Source organism: Stomoxys calcitrans, chromosome 3 (genome assembly GCF_963082655.1).
Source record: "Stomoxys calcitrans chromosome 3, idStoCalc2.1, whole genome shotgun sequence".
NCBI classification, from domain to species: Eukaryota; Metazoa; Arthropoda; class Insecta; order Diptera; family Muscidae; genus Stomoxys; species Stomoxys calcitrans.
This window is the reverse complement of record NC_081554.1, coordinates 190,433,180-190,455,175: the sequence shown is the minus strand read 5'-3', so window position 1 is coordinate 190,455,175 and position 21,996 is coordinate 190,433,180. Positions and strand designations below refer to the sequence as shown.

General features: G+C 40.4%; 1 protein-coding gene across 1 annotated transcript; it reads left to right on the top strand.

The window, feature by feature from the left end:
• Nucleotides 1-327: 327 nt before the first annotated feature.
• Nucleotides 328-9,430, top strand: LOC106085081 (fibrillin-1). Its single transcript, XM_013249113.2, has 4 exons — nucleotides 328-639; nucleotides 3,427-3,596; nucleotides 3,679-7,838; nucleotides 9,155-9,430. The coding sequence occupies exons 1-4, from the start codon at nucleotides 505-507 to the stop codon at nucleotides 9,229-9,231; spliced, it is 4,542 nt and encodes a 1,513-aa protein (XP_013104567.2). The 5' UTR covers nucleotides 328-504; the 3' UTR covers nucleotides 9,232-9,430.
• The last annotated feature ends 12,566 nt before the right edge of the window (nucleotides 9,431-21,996 follow it).

Below are 21,996 nucleotides of genomic sequence, written 5' to 3'. Positions count from 1 at the left end.
CAAAATCAGGGCAAACATAAGCAAAACAAAAATGCCATATTTCTTTCCCTTAGCTATAATATCACATAAAAAGAAATTAAACAAAAAGATCAATGTGATTTGCAAATGCGTCATAATTTCGCTAATAAACTCCAGCTAGGCATATTAGAAATCATTCATGCTACTAAATGCTCTCAGCTAGTTCTAAGCTAGTTCAAATCCAGGAAGATCAACGATTCGTATTAGTAATTCATAAGAGAATCTCCCACGACTACTACTACCCAATACTACTCGTCGGAGTGGTTAAGTACATCGAAATGTAATAAAAGCTTTAGTTTTGCCAGCGCCATCGTATGCCACTGATCCAAGTGCAGAAGAACAGTTTACGCGCAACTTTAAAAGCGGAAACACCATCAAATCAAACCGTCCAAAGGGTGACTAAGACCTTCTTTGCCGAAAGTGACATAATTTTTTATTCATATTTTTATAAACAAAAGAAAGAAAGTGACCACAAAACAAAAAAAAATGATATATTTGAAAATAATCGTTCTGTTGAGTTTTGCCACTTTAGCCATAGCGGGAGCTGCTAATATGTGCCCGCGTAAAACGTCCCGACCTGTAGTCAAAACGGTTATGAGAAATGGCAAAATTGAAAAAGAGGCAAGTGTGAGAAAAAGTGTAGTGCAATCAAGGTCATTGTAAGCTGATCTAAGAAAACGATATGTAAAAGAAAAAAAAAACTAGTTGAAATGCATTAGGTTCGGCCGTGCCAAACTTTGGACACCCAACACCAAGGATGTACATATTCTAAAAAAAATATGGATGTGTGCCAAATTTCAGCTTAATATCTCTATTTTTAAAGGCTGTAGCGTGATTTCACAAGACGTACAGACGAACGGCAATCAAGAATATAAATACTTTGCAAGCACGAAAATGCATACTTCGTTACAAAAGGAATGATAACAAGTAAAAGCGTGCTAAGTTCGGCCGTGGCGAATCTTGGGAACCCACCACCATGGATTCTGCTAAAAATTCATTTACAATAAATTTAGTTGAAGGGCATAATTTTATTCGACAAGGATGGACCAATTTAGACCGTAATCAGCACAGTTGTTGAAAGTCATAACAGAACACTATTTGTAAAATTTCAGCCAAATCGGATAAAAATTGCGGCTTCTAAGGGTTCAAGAAGTCAAATCGGGAGATCGGTTTATATGGGAGCTATATCAGGTTGTAGACCAATTTGGAGGGTACTTAACACAGTTGTTGGAAGTCATAACAGGTCACCATTTCAGCCAAATCGGAAAAAAAATTGCTTGGACCTTTATTGTGCCCATCGGACCACTTTCGGATATGGGTGGGGTTTATGGGGAAAGGGGAGGGTCCGCCTCCATCCGATACCTAAAAATTATATAGGATATGTTTCCTTCCAGCCAAGTATCATATAGTCATAATGGGTCTAATGGCGTTTTAGAGGCGTGGCGTGGCCCCCTATACTTCGATCTGATTTTGTATACCAAATTCGAAATCTACTCCCGAATACCTTTCATGAATGTCCAATATGTCTGTTTGGGAGAGTTTTGTAGTTGGGGTGGGCGGATGGGTACTTAGACTCGAATTTTAATACCATATTCGTATTCTACTCTCCAATACCTTTCATTTGATACCTATATTGGCTCAATCGGTCCACTTTTGATTTTGGGTTGTGTTTTTGGCATTCCGAGAAATTATATAGCCTATGTTTCCTTCCATAGCAACCCACACAATATGCGAAAATTGTGTGGTGTTTTTGGGGTAACGGTGGAGGGTCCACCCTCTTTCGTTATCAATAAATTATAAAGCCTATAGGCAAACAAAAGAATCAAAAGAAATATTGAAGAAGAATTGTTATGCTATTGGAGATATATCAAGTTATAGTCCGATTCGGACCATAAGTGAATTGAATGTTGAATACCATACTAGAAGTCATTGTGCAATATTTCAGTCCATTTGGATAAGAATTGCGCTGTATCAGGTTATGTACCGATTTTCGCCATACTTAGCACCGTTGTTGGAAGTCATAACAAACAACTTAATGCAAAATTTCAGCCAAATTGAATAAAAATTACGCCCTCTAGTGGCTCAAGAAGTCAAGACCCAACATCGGTTTATATGGCAGCTATATAAGGTTATGAACCGATTTCCGCCATACTTAGCGCAGTTGTTGAAAGTGATACCAAAACAACACGTGCACAATTTCTGCCAAATCGGATAAGAATTGCGCCCTCTAGATGGTGAAGAAGTCAGGGCCCAAGATCGGTTTATATGGCAGCTATATCAAAACATGGACCGATTTGGTCCGTTTACAATCCCAACTGACCTACAATAATAAGAAGCGAAAGTTTGCGTGCTTTCGACAGTCGGACGGACAGACGGATAGATATGGCCACATCGACTTAAATGTCATGAGGATCAAGAAAATATATATTTTATGGGGTCTTAGACGCATATTTCTAGGTGTTGCAAACGGAATGACGAAATAAGTATATCCCCATCCTATGGTGGAGGGTATACAAATAAAAAACGTTATTAGGGGATGATCACTGGGCACAGTGAGAATAATATTGGGTTGCCCAAAAAGTAATTGCGGATTTTTTAAAAGAATGTAAATGCATTTTTTATAAAACTTAGAATGAACTTTAATCAAATATACTTTTTTTACACTTTTTTTTCTAAAGCAAGCTAAAAGTAACAGCTGATAACTGACAGAAGAAAGAATGCAATTACAGAGTCACAAGCGGTGAAAAAATTTGTCAACGCCGACTATATGAAAAATCCGCAATTACTTTTTGGGCAACTCAATAGTATTCACGTACGATGTGCATGGCTTGCCAACATTTTGTCAAGTTATAGTTGACGCCGCCATGTTCCGTATCTCTCCACATTCATCGAGGATAAGTCATTGCGTCCACCTGTCCCGACTCTCATTCTTCCCAAATGCCGCCATTGACCTAGGAAATGTTCCAACGTCACATCATCTTCCCCACATGCCATACACACGCGTTCCCTTGCCGCAGTTAGTCGCTCAAGCCCTGAACTTGAACTACCTCTACCTTCTACCACCCATCAAGTGTATTGATGACAGTCCTCTGGCTCTTACAATTCGTATGTCCTCTCATAGCCCCTACTCAGCTCTGGCCCGGCAATATATTAGACCACTCAATGTCCGTGCCGAATTTGGGTGCGTATGTTTTCCAATTTTCACCAGATTGTGCCGAAATGGGGTTTACATATATACCCAAGGTGGTGGGTATCCAAAGTTCGGCCCGGCTGAACTTAATGCCTTTTTATCTTCAACTCTACTTCTGCCCAAAGAGGTCTTAATAATTTTTTATTTTTTTTTTTATTTGGCCAAACATTTGGTTTGCCCTGCGATTTGTATCTGAGATTTCTATATTTTTTTTTCAGACTACCTATGTAACGCGTACAGTGAATTTCTGCTGCAAGGGCTATCGTATGATCAAGAGCGTTTGCGAGCCCATATGCCGCAATGGCTGTGAGAATGGTAAATGTGTTAAGCCCAATCAATGTGAATGTCTGGAGGGTTATAAATATTTTAGTGAATATGTCAAGCATAGGTGAGTTTGAATAGCCTTGAAGCATCACCCCCAAAGAGTTCTAAAAAAAAGTTTGTTTTACTTTCTTTCCTCCCTGCATTAGATGTATTCCCGAGTGTGGCTTGTGTCGCGGTGGCTTTTGCAGTGCTCCCGGCAAATGCAGCTGCTATGAAAATTTCGAATTGGTGGGCGATACCTGTCAAGCGGCTTGCAAAAATTGTGAAAACGGTTCCTGTCTCAAGCAACCGGGCAAATGTGAATGCAATCCTGGCTATGAAATGTCCAGCGATCATGAATGTGAACCCATCTGTGAAAAGCCTTGCTCAAATGGTGTCTGCAGTGCTCCGGGGGTGTGTAGCTGCAATGCAGGCTTCCAAAAAAATGCCAACGATAAATGTGTGCCGATTTGTAAGAATGGCTGTCTCAATGGACGTTGTGTGGCTCCAAACCTATGTGAATGTCAGCGAGGCTATGCCAAGTTAACGCCCTCAGAGTGTGCTGCTGTTTGTCATGCGGGCTGCCCTAATGGCCAATGTGTGGCCCCCGATAAATGCGAATGCAATGATGGCTATGCCATGTCCGAGGAAGGAGAATGCCAGCCGGTATGCAAGGCAGGCTGTTCGAATGGCCAATGTGTGGCCCCCAACCAGTGTGTTTGCAATAAAGGATATGCCCATAATGCAGAGAGTGGACTATGCGAACCCATTTGTGAGCCAAAATGTGAGCATGGACAGTGCATAGCCCCTGATTTTTGCCAATGCCATGAGGGTTACAGCCTTAAGGCAGGCAACCAGTGTAAGCCAGTATGTCAACCCTCATGCAAGAATGGTCAATGTGTGGCCCCCAATCAGTGTGAATGCCAGCAAGGTTATGGAAAATCCTCCTCGAAATCGCATGAATGTCAACCCATATGCCAATCAGGTTGCCTCCATGGCAAGTGTGTGGCTCCAGGCCAGTGTGAGTGTGACAAAGGTTATCGCCAGACAGCTGATGAGATGTGCGAGCCCATTTGTCTTAATAATTGCTCCCATGGACGCTGTGTGGCCCCGGGCAAGTGTGAGTGCAATAAGGGCTACGCCAATAAAACGCCCATTTTGTGTGAGCCCGTTTGTAAATCAGGCTGTCCCCATGGCACTTGTGTGGCACCTGAGGTGTGTAATTGTCTGGAGGGTTATAAAATGGAGAAAAATGTCTGCCAGCCTCAATGCCCCGGGGGTTGTGAAAATGCCACCTGCATAAGCCCCAATAACTGTGAATGCCTGCAGGGTTACACCAAATTGAATGCCAATAAATGCCAGCCTAATTGCTCAGAGGGTTGTCTCCATGGCCATTGTGTGGCACCCAATCAATGTGCCTGTGAGCCAGGCTACAGTCGCATATCGCCAAAGGAATGTGTGCCAGTTTGCCAATCGGGATGCCCAAATGGCCTTTGTATTGCTCCAGGGACTTGTCAATGCAATCAGGGATATCTATCCTTGGCTCCTGAGCTGTGTCAACCCGTCTGTGATAATAATTGCCCTCATGGAACGTGTGTGGCCCCTAATGTTTGCTCTTGCCATAAGGGCTATAAAAACCTGTCTTTGCAGGAGTGTGGGCCTATTTGTCAGAATCCTTGCCAGAATGGCAAATGTGTGGCACCCGATGTCTGTGAGTGTCTGGAGGGCTATAAGATGGTGGAGGGTAAATGTGTAGCTCAATGCCCCCAGGGTTGTGAAAATGGTCTTTGTATTCGTCCAGGCACCTGTGAATGTCTGCCTGGCTTTAGCCCAAAATCATCGCAGGTGTGTGAACCCATATGCGATTCCAAATGCCCAAATGGGGTGTGTGTCGCTCCAGGCTTGTGTAAATGTAACGCGGGGTACCGTTATCTGGCCCCTGAGCAATGTGAGCCCCTTTGCGAAGGCGGGTGTCCTCATGGCCAGTGCAAGGCCCCAAATAGCTGCCAGTGCGATGAAGGCTATGCAAATACTGATCCCCTGAACTGCCAACCAATCTGCGATTCGGAATGCCTCAACGGACTTTGTGTGGCTCCGGGTAAGTGTGAATGCCTAAAGGGCTATGAGATGGTGAGACCCAATGTTTGCGAGCCCATTTGTGAGCAAGGTTGTCGCAATGGCCTATGTGTGGCCCCGAATGAGTGCCAGTGCCTGGAGGGCCACTCAAAGGCGGATAATGCCACGTGTCTACCCATTTGTGAAACGGAGTGCATTCATGGCTTGTGTATATCACCGGGAGTGTGCAGTTGCCTCGATGGCTATGGCATGGTCTCACCCAATCACTGTGAACCTTTGTGTCAAGGTGGCTGCCCCCATGGCATGTGTGTGGCCCCCAATGTGTGTGAGTGTCTGGAAGGCTTCAGCAAATCCTCAGCCAATACATGTGAGCCCATATGTTCGAAAGGATGCCCCAATGGCCTGTGCATTGCCCCCGAAAAGTGTCAGTGCGTGGAAGGTTTTAAAATGAATGGCCAACAACAATGTGAACCCATTTGTGCCCAAGGTTGCAGCAATGGCCAATGTGTGGCTCCCAATACCTGTGAGTGTGAAAAAGGCTATAAGGCAGCCTCCCCCAGCCAATGCATAGCGGTGTGTTCAACAGGATGCCCATTTGGTGAATGTGTGGCGCCTGAAGTTTGCCAATGTCTAACAGGCTTTCAGATGGATGCCAATCAACAATGCATGCCAGTGTGTTCGCTGGGTTGCCACCATGGCATGTGTGTGGCCCCCGAAACATGTGAATGCCTGAAGGGGTATTCAAGCTACAATCAATCGGTTTGCCAACCCATCTGCGAGCAAGGCTGTTCCAATGGCGAATGTATAGCACCGGGAATTTGTGAATGTCTAGAGGGTTATAAATCACATAGTCCCACTCATTGCAGAGCCCACTGTGAAGGGGATTGCCCCAATGGCCAATGCATAGCCCCCGGAACCTGTGAGTGCTTGGAGGGTTACTCAAATAGGACGCCCTTAGTTTGTGAACCTTTATGTCAACCTGAATGTCAAAATGGTTTTTGTGTAGCTCCTGGTGTTTGTCAATGCTCCCCAGGCTATGAGCTGGTGGAAAACAAATGCTCTCCCCTGTGTGACCAGGGATGTGAGAATGGCTTGTGCGTACAGCCGAATGTTTGTGAGTGTACCAAGGGTTTCTCTCAAAACACCGAAGGTAAATGTGAGCCCATATGCTCTGCAGGCTGCCCCAATGGCCATTGTGTAGCTCCAGAGATTTGCCAATGCCAGCTGGGATATTCCCAAGATGCAGCGACTGGTCAATGTGAACCACAATGTGAGACTGAGTGTACCAATGGCATTTGTGCTTCCCCCAACAATTGTTTGTGTAATACAGGATATGAAATGGATAACCAAGGCAGCTGTGAACCCCAGTGTTTGCAGCAATGTCTGCAAGGTTCCTGCATAGCTCCCAATGTATGTGAATGTCATCAAGGATATACAAAAACTTCTGAATATGAATGTATGGCGGTATGTGAACCTTCCTGTGTCAATGGTAAATGTGTGGCACCCAATAAATGTGAATGCCAAGAGGGGTTTAAACTAAATTCCACCAACTACTGTGAAGCCCATTGCCCCCAGGGTTGTATACATGGTCTATGTATAGCCCCGAACACATGTGAGTGCCTTAAAGGATATACCAGCTCCGACGATGGTAGTTGTCTACCCCATTGTCAAGATGAATGCCCAAATGGCCGTTGTATAGCCCCAGAAGTTTGCGAATGCCTGGACGGCTACTCCAATGATAACGGCAAAACATGTGAACCTGTTTGTGAAACCGGTTGCCCTCAAGGTACATGCACTCAGCCGGGAGTTTGTGTTCCCGGTCCCAACGAGGACTCTGACAATGAATCCATAGAAGTGAAGGAAAGAGAATTCTCCCCATGCTCCTCAGAGACTTGCATTGAAGGTTCTTGCCTTAATGACCTTTGCGTTTGTAACAAGGATTTTGTTCCGCTGCAACTGGAAGACTCCATCAGAGTTTGTATACCCAAATGCTATGATGACTATCAATGTCTACGAGGTTTCTGTCGCTCCAATGGTACTTGTGCATGTGACGAAGGCTATCGTTATTCGCATACACTACGACGTTGTGAATCACAATTGCTGCAAGCAGGTGCCGATTTACTAAAAACGAAGTCTTGGCTAAAATGGTTCTTCATTTTGGCCGTAATCTCCTGTGTATTGGCTTTCAATATTTTGATAATATTTTGTATACAGGCACGAAGGAAGATATCTTATCATGTGGATAGTAAAGGTGAGAGAAAAAAAGTAAAAGCGTGTTAAGTTCGGCCGGGCCTCCACCATGGATTGCATTTGTCCAGTTCTTTGCCTGATAACTCTTTTTAGGCAAACAAAGGATAATGGATAAGAATTGCTATGCTATTGGCGCTATATCAAGTTATGGTCCGACTCGGGCCATAAATGAATTGAATTTTGAAGACCATGGTAGAAGTCATTGTGTAAGATTTCTGCCAATTTGGATAAGAATTGCGCACTTTAGGAGCTCAAGAAGCAAAATCGGGAGATCGTTTTATATGGAACCTACAACAGGCTGTAGACCGATTCAAACCATATTTCACACTTACGGTGAAGGTAATGGGCGGAGCGGTTGTACAAAATTTCAGCCAAACTTGATAAGAATTGCGCCTTCCAGAGGCTTAAGAAGCATAATCGGGAGATCCGTTTCTTGGGAGCTAAAATTGTTTCAGAATTGGATATAGCTTCCCTACATATATATATATTTATTTATATAGGGGAGCTATATTCAATTCTGAACCGATTTTAGCTCCCATATAAATCGATCTCCTGATTTGACTTCTTGAGTCCTGGGAGCCTCAATTTTCATCCGATTTGGTTGAAATTTTGCACAAAGTATTCCGTTATGACTCTTAACAGGTGAGCCATGTACGGTCGGAATTGGTCTATAACCTGATATAGTTCCCATATAAACCGATCTCCCGATTTTGACTTCTTGAACCCCTGGAAGCCTCAATATTCATCTGATTTGGTTGAAATTTTTCACATATTATTCCGTTATGACTCTTAACAACTGAGCCAAGTACGATCCAAATCGGTCTAGAACCTGACATAGCTCCCATATAAACTGATCTCCCGATTTGACTTCTTGAACTTCTGGAAGCCTCAGTTTTCATTCGATTTGGTTGAAATTTTGGAGATGGTGTTCCGTTATGACTCTTTACAACCATACTAAGTACGGTCCGAATAAGTCCATAACCTGATGTAGCTCCCATATAAGCCGATCTTGAGCCCCTGGAAGCCTCAGTTTTCATCCGGTTTGGCTGAAAATTTGCACATGCTGTTCTGTTTTGACTTCCAACAACTCTGCCAAGTACGGTTCAAATCGGTTTAGAACCTGTTATAGCTCCCATAAAAACCGATGTTATGCGTCCCAAACACAATGACAAGTACGGCCCAAATCGGTCTATAACCAGATATAGCTCTCATATATTAGTAGAATCCATGGTGGTGGGTTCCCAAGATTCGGCCCCGCCGTACTTAGCACGCTTTAAATTATTAATTGCTAATTTATTTATTTTTTTTTTATCACAGAAAATCAATATGGACTGGTCAAGATGTCAGCTCAACAAGCAGATGTTATTCGAAATCCCGAAAGTACCGAAGTTTAAGGAGATCTCAGCCAATAGCATTGCAAGCATAATAAGAAGCACAATTAGAAGTTAGGTTTATTTTAATTTGTACACATTGTTTTGTTTATTTCTAACACGTGATCACTATAATACTCAAAGAAGGCAAGGAAACAGGTGTAGCATTCTAAAAGGGAGGAAGTTGAAATTCATAAAGTTCAATAAAAGCAATTATAAGATCTGTGTATTCTTTTATTGCAGCCAGTGCTGCCAGTATTTTTATACCCTCCACCATAGGATGGGGGTATACTAATTTCGTCATTCTGTTTATTACACCTCGAAATAAGCGTCTGAGACCCCATAAAGTATATATATTCTTGATCGCCATGTCATTTTAAGTCGATCTAACCATGACCGTCCGTCCGTCTGTCTGTCGAAAGCATGCTAACTTTCGAAGGAGTAAAGCTAGCCGCTTGAAATTTTGCACAAATACTTTTTATTCGTCTAAATCGGTTGGGTATGTAAATGGGCCAAATAGGTCCATATTTTGAAATAGCTGCCATATAAACCGGTCTTGGGTCTTGACTTCTTGAGCCTCTAGAGGGCACAATTCTCGTCCGATTTGGCAGATATTTTCCACGTGGTGTTTTGGTAAGACTTCCAACGACTGTGTTAAATATGGCGCAAACCGGTACTTAACCTGATATAGGTGTCATATAAACCGATCTTGGGTCTTGACTTCTTGAGCCTTTAGAGGGCACAATTCTCCTCCGATTTGACTGAAATTTTGCATGTGGTGTTTTGGTATGACTTTCAACAACTGCGCTAAGTATGATTTAAATCGGTACATGTTTTGATATAGATACCATATAAACCGATCTGGGATCTTGACTTCTTGAGCTTCTAGAGGGCGCAATTCTCGTTCGATTTGACCGAAATTTTGCACGTGGTGTTATGGTATGACTTCCAACAACTGTGTTGAGTATGGCGCAAATCGGTTCATAACCTGATATAGCTGCCATATAAACCGATCTGGGATCTTGACTTCTTGAGGCGCAATTCTCATCCGATTTGACTGAAATTTTGCACGTGGTGTTTTGGTATGACTTTCAACAACTGTGTTAAGTATGACGCAAATCGGTACATAACCTGATATAGCTGCCATATAAACCGATCTGGCGCAACTCTCATCCGATTTAGCAGAAATTTTGCGCGTGGTGTTTTGGAGTCACTTCCCATAACTGTGCTTAGTATGGCGCAAATCGGTTCATAATCTGGTATAGCTGTCATATAAACCAATCTTGGATCTTGACTTCTTGAGCCTCTAGAGGGCTCAAATTTCGTCCGATTTGACTGAAATTTTGCGCGTGGTGTTTTGGTGTCACTTCCCATAACTGTGCTTAGTATGGCGCAAATCGGTAGATAACCTGATATAGCTGCCATATAAACCGATCTGGGATCTTGACTGTTTGAGCCTCTAGAGGGCGCTATTCTCATCTGATTTGGCTGAAATTTTGCACGAGGTGTTTTGGTATGACTTTCAACAACTGTGTTAAATATGGCGCAAACCGGTACTTAACCTGATAAAGGTGTCATATAAACCGATCTGGGATCTTGACTTCTTGAGCCTCTAGAGGGTGCAATTCTCATCCGATTTGGCTGAAATTTTGCACGTGGTGTTTTGGTATGACTTCCAACAACTGTGCTAAGTATGGCGCAAATCAGTATATAACCTGATATAGCTGCCATATAAACCGATCTGGGATCTTGACTTCTTGAGCCTCTAGAAGGCGCAATTCTCATCCGATTTGGCAGAAATTTTGTACAACGGCTTGTTTCATGACCTTCAACATACGTCTGTAATATGGTCTGAATTGATCAATAGCTTGATGCAGTTCCCACATAAACCTATCTCCCGATTTTGCTTCTTAAGCTCCTACAGGACGCAATTCTTATCTGAATGAACTGAAATATTGCACAATGACTTCTACAATGTTCAGCATTCATTTATGGTCCGAATCAGACTATAACTTGATATAGCTCCAATAGTATAACAGTTCTAATTCAATATTTTTTGTTTGTCTAAAAAGAGATACCGCGCATAGAACACGACAAATGCGATCCATGGTGGAGGGTATATAAGATTCGGCGCGGCCGAACTTAGCACGCTTTTACTTGTTCCTTCTCTTGTCCCCAAATTTTGAATCTTTTCTTTTCCAACTACAGGTAAATTTCCCTAAAAAATCGTTCCCATTTTCGAAAATAAATCCCCGATTTTGGGAGAAATTCCCAACACTGGCAACACTGATTGCAGCTATATCCAAATATTATCACAACTGAACCTTGTTTGGATAGATATCAATGAGACAAAAAAAAATAATATTCTCGTGGGTTTGGCGAAATATGCCTTTTCAAGCGTAGGGAAGGGTTCGTCAAGCTTTTGGCAAGTATTGTTTGCAGTCACATATCTGTTAACAGAGGTGTTTACTATGCAGTTGCCCTAAGCAGTGCCGTCAACCATATTTCTTCTATACGGTCTAGATCGGACTATACTTGAATATAGCTGTATATATGGCTTCAACTATGAATGCATTTTTTTTTTTCAATTTTAAGCAAAATTTTACTTTTTTCCCTGATTTTTTTTTTTTTCAAAATTATTTCATTCAAAATAGAAAAGAGATATGGGTCTGTTAATTTGACTAATAAACAGAATAAAAATTAACAGCAGCAGAACATTTTACAATAGATGATCTAACAGAATTGTATGGCAATAAAACACAAAATTATTTTAAATTTTTTACAATTTATTTGTAAATGAGATAAATTTGTTAAATTACTAAAAAGTCATATAATTAAGATATGTATAAGAATATGTAATAATAATAAAAATACTTTTGATTTATTTCAACTAGTAAACCATTATTTGACTGCGATCAAAAAAATGTTCACTATAATACTCAGGAGAGGCGGGGAAACAATTGTAGCATTCTGAAAAAAAAGAAGAAAAATATAATTAAAATCTTCATTCACTAAAGACATTGTCAAAAAAAGGTTATGTCTGGTTAAAGATCAGTACCTAAGATCGTAGAGTGCTTTAAAAATATGGATAGAAAGATGTATGGTAGGGTCAACCCACTTACAAAGCATATAGCTAGCTCAGGACAATATATGATAAAAAAAAACAAGTAAGGAAAGGCAAAAGTGTCGACTATATCATACCCTACCACTACCCTAAGGGTGGAAATTGGGAGCTATATATAAATAGAAGTGAAAATCGGGTAATATATATGGGAGCTATATCTTACTATGAACCGATCTCTGTGAAATTCTCAGTTTTAAAGTGAGTCCTAAGTAAATCCCTCCTGACATATTTCGTGAGAATAGGTTACACAATAACCAGATTATTGCAATATTACTCAAAATCGGACGAAAATACATATATGGAAGTTATATCTAAATCCGATTAACCGTCCTAAACCGGCCCTAAACCGATTTCGACCCAACTCCTTAGATTTTGTGGTAGATGTATAGAAAAGTGTTGTGCAAAATTTTGGGAAGATTGATCAACAAATGCGCTTGCAGTGGCTTTAAAAGTGAAAATCGGGCGATATATATATGGAAGTACTCTCAAAAAGCAAAATCGGGAGATTGGTTTTTATAGGAGCTGTATCAAGTCCTATATCGATTCAGACCATATTGGACAATTATGTTGAGGGTCATGAGAGACGACGTTGAACAAAATTTCTGCCAAATCGGATGAGACTTGCGCCCTATAGAGGCTCAAGATGTCAAGATCCCAGATATGTTTATATGGCAGCTATATCAGGTTATGAACCCATTTGCGCCATACTTAGCACAGTTATTGAAAGCCATATCAAAACAGCTCATGCAAAATTTCAGCCAAATCGGATAAGAATTGCGCCCTCTAGAGGCTCAAGAAGTCAGGACCCAAGATCGGTTTATATAGCAGCTATATCAAATCATATACCGTTTTTAACCATACTTAACATGGTTGTTGGAAGTGACATCAGAACATCACGTGCAAAATTTCAGTCAAATCGAACGAGAATTGCGCCCTCTAGAGGCTCAAGAACTCAAGATCCAATATCGGTTTATATGACAGCTATACCAGATTACGAACCGATTTGAATCATACTTAACACAGTTGTTGGAAGTGCTATCAAAACATTACGTGCAAAATTTCAGTCTAATCGGGAAAGAATTGCGCCCTCTAGAGGCTCAAGAAATCAAGACCCAAGATCGGTTTATATGGCAGCTATATCAAAACATGGAGCGATTTGGCCCATTTACAATCCCAATCGACCTACATTAATAAAAGGTATATGTGCAAAATTTCAAGCGCTTGGCTTTAATGCTTTGAAATTTAGCATGCTTTCGACAGACAGACGACACCTCAGCTATGTATGTAAGCCACCTTTCGTCATAATCCGTTGAAAATGAATATCTTATGCCCCCATAGCAGTTATATCGAAATATGGTCCGATTCGATACGGATATTTAGTTGTCTAATAAGTACAAGTCATTGTTCAATTTTTTAAAACAAAATATTGGTCTTTTTGGTAGCCATATCCAAATATAGACCGATCTTAACCATATACGACATGGATATGGAAGAGACTAACATAAGTCTCTATGTCAAATTTCAGCGAAATCGGATTATAAATGTGCCTTATATGGGGCCAAGACTTTAAATCGAGAGATCGGTCTATATGACAGATACATCCAAATATGAAACGATTAGGGCTAAATTGAAGAGGGCTGTCAAAGGGCCTAACACAACTCACAGTCCCAAATTTTGACGAAACGGACATTAAATGCGCTTTTCATGGGCCCAAAACCTCAAATCGAGCGATCGGTCTAGCCTAACGCAACTCATTGTCACAAATTTCGGCAAAATCGGACAATAAATGCGCCTTTTATGGACCTAAGACCATAAATCGGCGGATTGGTCTATATGGCAGTTATATCCAAATCTGAACAGATCTGCGCCAAATGGACTGCACTTTCACTGTCTCAAATTTCAGCAAAATCGGATAATAAACGTTCGGCGAAATCGGACAATAAATGCGCCTTTTATTGGCCAAACACCCTAAATCGGAGGATCGGTCTATATGGGGGCTATATCAAGATAAAGTCCGATATAGCCCACCTTGGAACTTTACCTGCTTATGGACAGAAAAAGATTCTATGCAAAGTTTCAGCTCAGTATCTCTATTTTTAGAGACTGTAGCGTGATTTCAACAGACAGACGGACGGACATGTCTAGATCGGCTTAGATTTTTACGCTGATCAAGAATATATATACTTTGTATGTTCGGAAATTGATATTTCGATGGTTTGCAAACGGAATGACAAAATGAATATACCCCCATCCAACGGTGGTGGGTATAAAAAGGACCCAACAACAAACAATTTCCTGTTCTACATTGGGACTGTAAATGGGCCCAATCGATGTTTTAATGTTTTAATATAGCTGCCATATAAACCGATGTGGGATCTTGACTTCTTGAGCCTCTGGGGAGCGCAATTCTCATACGATTTGGAAGAAATTTTGTACAACGGCTTCTCTCATGACCTTCAACATACATGTGCAATATGGTCTGAATCGATAAATAGCTTGATACAGCTCCCATATAAACCGATCTCCTGATTTTGATTCTTGAGCGCCTACAAGACGCAATTCTTATCCGAATGAACTGAAGTATTACACAATGACTTCTGCAATGTTCAGCATTCATATATGATCCGAATCAGACTATAACTGGATATAGCTCCAATAGCATAACAGTTCTTATTCAAAATTCTTTGTTTGCCTAAAAAGAGATGCCGCGCATGGAACTCGACAAATGTGATCCATGGTGGAGGGTATATAAGATTCGGCGCGGCCGAACTTAGCACGCTCTTACTTGTTTCACTTAGCTTTGAGAGTTTTTTAAGGACAAAAAAGAGATATTTACCTACCTGTTCTCACTTGCCGATGTTTATTGATCTGTATATGCCTCATAATTACGCCCAGGACTATAAGGACAGCCAATACGCAAACGGTTATTATGACACACCACACATTAAGCCACGAAGGCATATGAAGTTTACAAATCGCAGGACTTTCGGTTATGTCATCACGCTCAAAAGTTTCCATAAAATTAAAAATCGAAGATCCCACTGTGCTGCTGATCATTCCATGAGCTGAGGTTTCATTTTCAAAGTCTTGCTCTTCCGAAATTTGATGGGAAAGAAATTCAGCTAGGCGGCCCATGGATTTTATATTTTGGGATAGTTGCAAGGCTTTTATGGGGTTGGAAATTTTTTTAATGTTTTCTAAGGAAAGAACAACGTTTAATATCTTCAGCTTACTATCACCGAATGAAACATTATGTTGTTGATGGCTTTGCGGTTATGTGCCTCAATGGGGCACCAACAACACAAGTCACTAAGCCAGCATTCAGGCTGCGGCGACAGCAGCAGCTTCAAACTACAGTGATAGCATTCGCCCGACTCATTGTCAGTCTTGTGGGAAGCATCAGCTGCAAGCACTGCTAAGGCAGTAGCAGCAGCATGTGACTTCAAGTACGTTCGAGGGTCTGGGAAATTATCTTGTGCGTACCCAAGAAAAACAACTATAAAATCTGCTGCACTCATGCCGCCAGAGTGAATAGCTTCTAGAATTTTTGTATGAGTGCTTCTTTTTTTATATTTTTCTTATTTTCTTAAAAATAACTTATAGTTCTTTCATTAAAAACAAAATAAAAAAATGCATATGCCTATATCAATGTTTGTTTGTTTTGTTCTGGAAACAAAGAGTTCGTACTCGGTCTGTGATATTGTTGTTGTCGCCGTTTTACTTTTGTTTTTCTTTTCTTTTTGCCATCAATCCACAATGAAAATTTTCCAAGCCTAAATAAAAAAATATTAAAACTAAAAGAAAAGCAACTAAGAAGGAGGTGATGCAGCCCATGCATAAAATCACGCTCCATGAATGTAGTTCAAAACGAAACGTCTGACTTGAGCTTGGAAAAGTTTTGCAAAATCTCTTCGCAGTGACAAATCCGTTAAGGGAATCTGATTAAAGTTCAAAGTTCGTCCTTAAAAAAAAATAACATTGACTAATGATATTTCTCTTATGACCTTTCATTGCACCCGCCTTGGAATATGATAAGGAACATTGTCCGTTAATCATCGTCAGGTGACGTCTTTTTGCTGATACTAGAGAAAGAACGGATTTTCATTAACGAAAGAAGAAATGAATCACAGAAATAACGAACTAGCCTAACAAATGTGGCCTCTTTAAAGTCGGAATACTATTTGAAAATTAATGAAAAGTTTATATTTAGAGAAAATTTTGTACAAACCTCGATTTCGAAGCGATTGATATTGGGTTCCATGCATTTAAGGACCTATCTGGGCCATATTTGGTGTCTTCATTAGACGGCTTGGGTAGAATTAAAAAATAAAGCCTTTTACGCCCAGCAAAGTACTTAAAAAATAATATTGGGTTGCCCAAAAAGTAATTGCGGATTTTTTAACAGAAAGTAAATGCATTTTTAATAAAACTTTGAATGAACTTTAATCAAATATTTAATTGCCATTTTGTTCGATAACCTTTTGCCATCTTCCTGGCAAATTTAGTATTCCACGCTCATAGAACTTCTGGCCTTTATCAAAAACTGCAAAAAACTGAACCAAGTGCGATTTTATAGCCTCATCATTGCCGAAAGTTTTACCATTTAAGGAGTTCTGCAAAGATCGAAATAAATGGTAGTCTGATGGTGCAAGGTCAGGGCTATATGGTGGATGCATCAAAAGTTCCCAGCCAAGCTCACTCAGTTTTTGGCGAGTGACCAAAGATGTGTGCGGTCTAGCGTTGTCCTGGTGGAATATGACACCTTTACGATTGACCAATTCTGGTCGCTTCTCCTTGATGGCTGTATTCAATTTGTCCAAGTGTTGGCAGTAAACATCCGAATTAATCGTTTGGTTCCTGGGAAGCAGCTCAAAATATACCACACCCTTTCAATCCCACCAAACAGACAGCATAACCTTCTTTTGGTGGATATCAGCCTTTGAAGTGGTTTGAGCTGGTTCACCATGCTTGGACCATGATCGTTTTCGACTTACGTTGTTGTAAACAATCCATTTTTCATCTCCAGTTATGATTCATTTTAAAAACGGATCGAATTCATTGCGTTTAAGGTGCATATCACAAGCGTTGATTCGGTTTGTTAAATGAATTTCTTTCAATACATGTGGTACCCAAAATATCAAGCTTTTTCACCAGTCCAAGACTTTTTATGTGATAATCAACCGTTCGATTTTGGTATATTTAACTTCTCTCCTATCTCAAATTAATGAATTTTATTATCAAAATACGTGCTCTGTTAAGAAAGTTCATCGGGCGCTTCTTCCACGAAGCTCACTTTTGGCTCAATGGTTCGGCCATGCCGAATCTTGGGAACCCACCACCATGGATTCTGCTAAAATATGGAAGCTATATCTAGTTATAGGTCGAATTTGACCGCACTTGGCGCAGTTGTTAAGAATCATAACAGATCACTATATGCAAAATTTTAGCCAAATCGGATAAAAATCGAGGCTGGTAAGGGCTCAATAAGTCAAATCGGGAGACCATTTTATATGAACCGTACTTAGCACAGTTGTTGGGAGTCATAACAGAACACCATGTACAAAATTTCAGCTACATTGGATGAAAATTGAGGCTTTCAAGTGCTCAAGAATTCAAATCGGGTGATTGGTTTATATGGAAGCTGTATCAGGTTATAGACCGATTTGAACCATACTTGGCACAGTTGTTGGAAGTTATAACGGAGCACTACATGCAATATTTCAGCCAAAAATTGTGGCTTCCATGGGCTCAAGAAGTGAAATTAGGAGATCGGTTTATATGGAAGCAATATTAGCTTATAGACCCATTTGGACCGTACTTATCACAGTTGTTGGAAGTCATTACGGAACACTATGTGCAAAATTTCAGCCAAAGCGGAAACAAATTGTGGCTCCCATGGGCTCAAGAAGTCAAATCGGGAGATCGGTTTATATGGGAGCTATATTCAAATTTGAACCGATGTGACCCATTTGCTATCCCCTACGATCTACATCAATATTAAGTATCTGTGCAAAATTTGAAGCGGCTAGTTTTATGCGTTCGATCGCTATTGTGATTTCGACAGACGGACGGACGGAAGGACATGGCTAGTTCGAATCAGAATGTCGAGACGATCAAGAATATATATACTTTATGGGGTCCTAGGCGAATATTTCGAGGTGTTACAAACGGATTGACTAGATTCGTATACCCCCATCCTATGGTGGTAGGTATAAAAAGTCACAGTTTGGTGCGGTTTATGGGCTGGTGGCGTCATTGGACCGTACTTCTTCAAAGATGATGCGAATCGTAAAGTAATTGTTCAGATTTAGAGATAGCTCCCATATATATCTTTCATCCGATATATCCCTTTAAGGCTGTAGTAGTCACTAATAAGGTCCACTCGTAAAAAATCTTACAAGGTTTTATTCGATATTTGAATAGGCTCCGCTTGACTTAGGTCTTTTCTTACTGGTTTTGTAATGTATATCGTTGAGGATTACAAATAGGCAATATAGATTCTGATTGCATATAGCTCCCATATAAACCGATCTCCCCATTTGACTTCTTGAGCCCTTACAAGCCCCAATTTTTAGCCGATTTGGCTGACTTTTTGCACATGTTTTTCTGTTTTGGCTTCCTACAGCTGTGCCAAGTATGATTTAAATCGGTGTACAACTTTATATAGCTCTTATAAACCCATCTCCTGATTAGTCTTCTACGATCCCAAGAAGCTCGTTCACTTTTAAAATCGTATATATATTATATTTTTTTTTTTTTATTATTTTCAAGATTTCGTTTTTAAATCAAGTTACAGATGTTTCGAATAGTTCGATGTCGAGTCGGATCGCGAACACGTTATATGTCTTATTGCTGGCGCTATAAAAGATAAACTGAGCAATTCGATATTGTACTCAGTGTGAATAAAATTGCTGGAAATATAAGACAACAAATCAATTCACGATGATTTTCTGAACTTGATTTGATTCATTACTATCATTATTCCAAGATTCATTGTGATGTTGTAACATCATATAAAGAATACGGAGAATTGCTATATATGAATAAGGTGTTGGGCATTAGGGTGGTGTGATTGATCATCATTGAATCATCATCATCAAATAAGCCACAACACATCTAAGGAAGATGGGCTGACCTTTGATTAAATAACTTAAGCATACTTTTACTTAAAGTAAGTAAGAGATCAAGTTTAACAAGTAAAAGCGTACTAAGTTCGGCCAGGTCGAATCTTGGGAACCTACCACCCTGTATTCTGCTAAAAATTTATACAAAATAAATTTAGTTAAAGGGCATAATTTTTTTCTACATACCAAACTTCAGTCAAACCAGCAAAAATTAAAGCTTCTAGGAACCGAACAAGGATGATCGAGAGACCGATTAACATTGGAGCTATATCAGGTTATAGATTTATTCGAACTGTATTCGGCACAGTTGTTGGAAGCCGTAACAAAACACCGCATGCAAAATTTCAGCCAAATCGGTCGAAAATTGCGGCTTGTAAGGACTCAAGAAGTCAAATCGAGAGATCGGTTTATATGGGAGCTATATCAGGTTATAGACCGATTTGGACAGTACTTGGCACCGCTGTTGGAAGTTATAACAAAACACTATGTGCAAAATTGTAGCTTAATAAATTGCGGCTATCAGGGGCTCAAAAAGTCAAATCGGGACAGTTGTTGAAAGTAGTAACAAAGCACGGTACGCAAAATTTCAGCCAAATCGGACAACAATTGCGGCTTGTAAGGGCTTGAGAAGTCAAATCGGGTGGTCGGTTTATATGGGGCTATATAAAGTTATAGACCGATATGAACCATACTTAGCACACTTCTTGGAAGTCGTAATAGAACACTATGGGCAAAATCGAACGAAAATTGCGGTTTCCAATGATAATACCAGGCGGTATTAGAAAAGTACCGTAATTTTTCTATCAGTGCATTTGCCCCTGTTCCTTAGTGGAATTGTCATGGGCAAAATTTGCATTTTTGCATTCGTAGAGAATTTTAACATGGCTAATACTACCACATTAATGTAAATAGCACTAGTGACAGCATAATCACTTTTCAAAAAAAATTTGCAGATCTACTGGGCAATATTCGAACCCAATAGTTCAGCGTCATTGATAGACACTGCAATTGCATGTGACTGGGCCTCGGCATTCATATTGGTATAACATTTAGTCCTCACCTTCAGGTAGCATTCAGTCCCAAACTATTTGAGGTCTTGAGAAATAGGCCGGATCAGAGTACTTCAAAGTCTTAACACTCAACAAGTATGTATACCCACCACCTCGGGTCTATATGTAAACCACCTTTCCTCAAAATCCGGTGAAAAATGCATGCCTTATGCCCTATAGCAGCTATATCGAAATATGTTGCGATTTGGACTAAATATTAATAAGAACAAGTCATTGGTCAATTGTGTATAACAAAATATTGGTCTTTTTAGTAGCTATATCTACAAATAAAACGATCTGAACCATATACGACAAGGATGTCGAAAAGCCTAGCAGAAGTCACTGTCCCAAATTTAAGTGAAATCGGATTATAAATGCGCCTTTTATGGGGCCAAGACTTTAATCGAGATATCGGTCTATATGGCAGCTATATCCAAATGTGGACCGATCTAAACCAAATTGAAGAAAAATGTCGAAAGGCCCAACACAACTCACTGTACGAAATTTCGCCGAAATCGGACAATAAATGCGCCTATATGACAGTTATATCCGAATTTGGCACGATCTGAGCCAAATTGACGAAAAATATCGTAGGGCCTAACACAACTCACTGTCCCAAATTTCAGAAAAATTTGATAGTATATGTGACTTTTAAGAAGACTCTAAATCGGCGAATGGGTCTATATGGCAGCTATATACAAATCTAGACCGATCTGAGCCATATTGAAGAAGAATATCGAAGGGCCTAACACAATTCACTATCCCAAATTTCACCAAAATCGGATAATAATAGTGGCTTTTATGGGCCTAAGACCATAAATCGGCGAATCGGTCTATATGGCAGCTATATCCAAATCTGGACCGATCTAAACCAAATTGAAGAAGAATATCGAAGGGCCTGACACAACTCACTGTCCCAAATTTCACCAAAATCGGATAATAATAGTGGCTTTTATGGGCCTAAGACCCTAAATCGGCGGATCGGTCTATATAGCAGATATATCCAAATCTAGACCGATCTGGGCCATATTGAAGAAGAATGTCGAAGGGCCTGACACAACTCACAGTCCCAAATTTCAGCAAAATTGGATAATAAATGTGGCCTTTATAGGCCTAAGACCCTAAATCGGCGAATCGGTCTATATGGCAGCTATATCCAAATCTGGACCGATCTGGGCCAAAATAAAGAAGAATGTCGAAAAGCCTAACTCAACTCGCTGTCCCAAATTTCAACAAAATTGGATAATATATGTGACTTTTATAGGCCTAAGACCCTAAATCGGCGGATGGGTCTATATAGCAGCTATACCCAAATCTGTACCGGTCTGGGTCATATTGAAGAAGAATGTCGAAGGGTCTAACACAACTCAATGTCCCGAATTTCAGCAAAATTGGATGATATATGCGACTTTTATGGGCCTAAGACCCTAATTCGGCGGGTCGGGCTATATGGCAGCTATATCCAAATCTGGACCGATCTGGGCCAAAATTA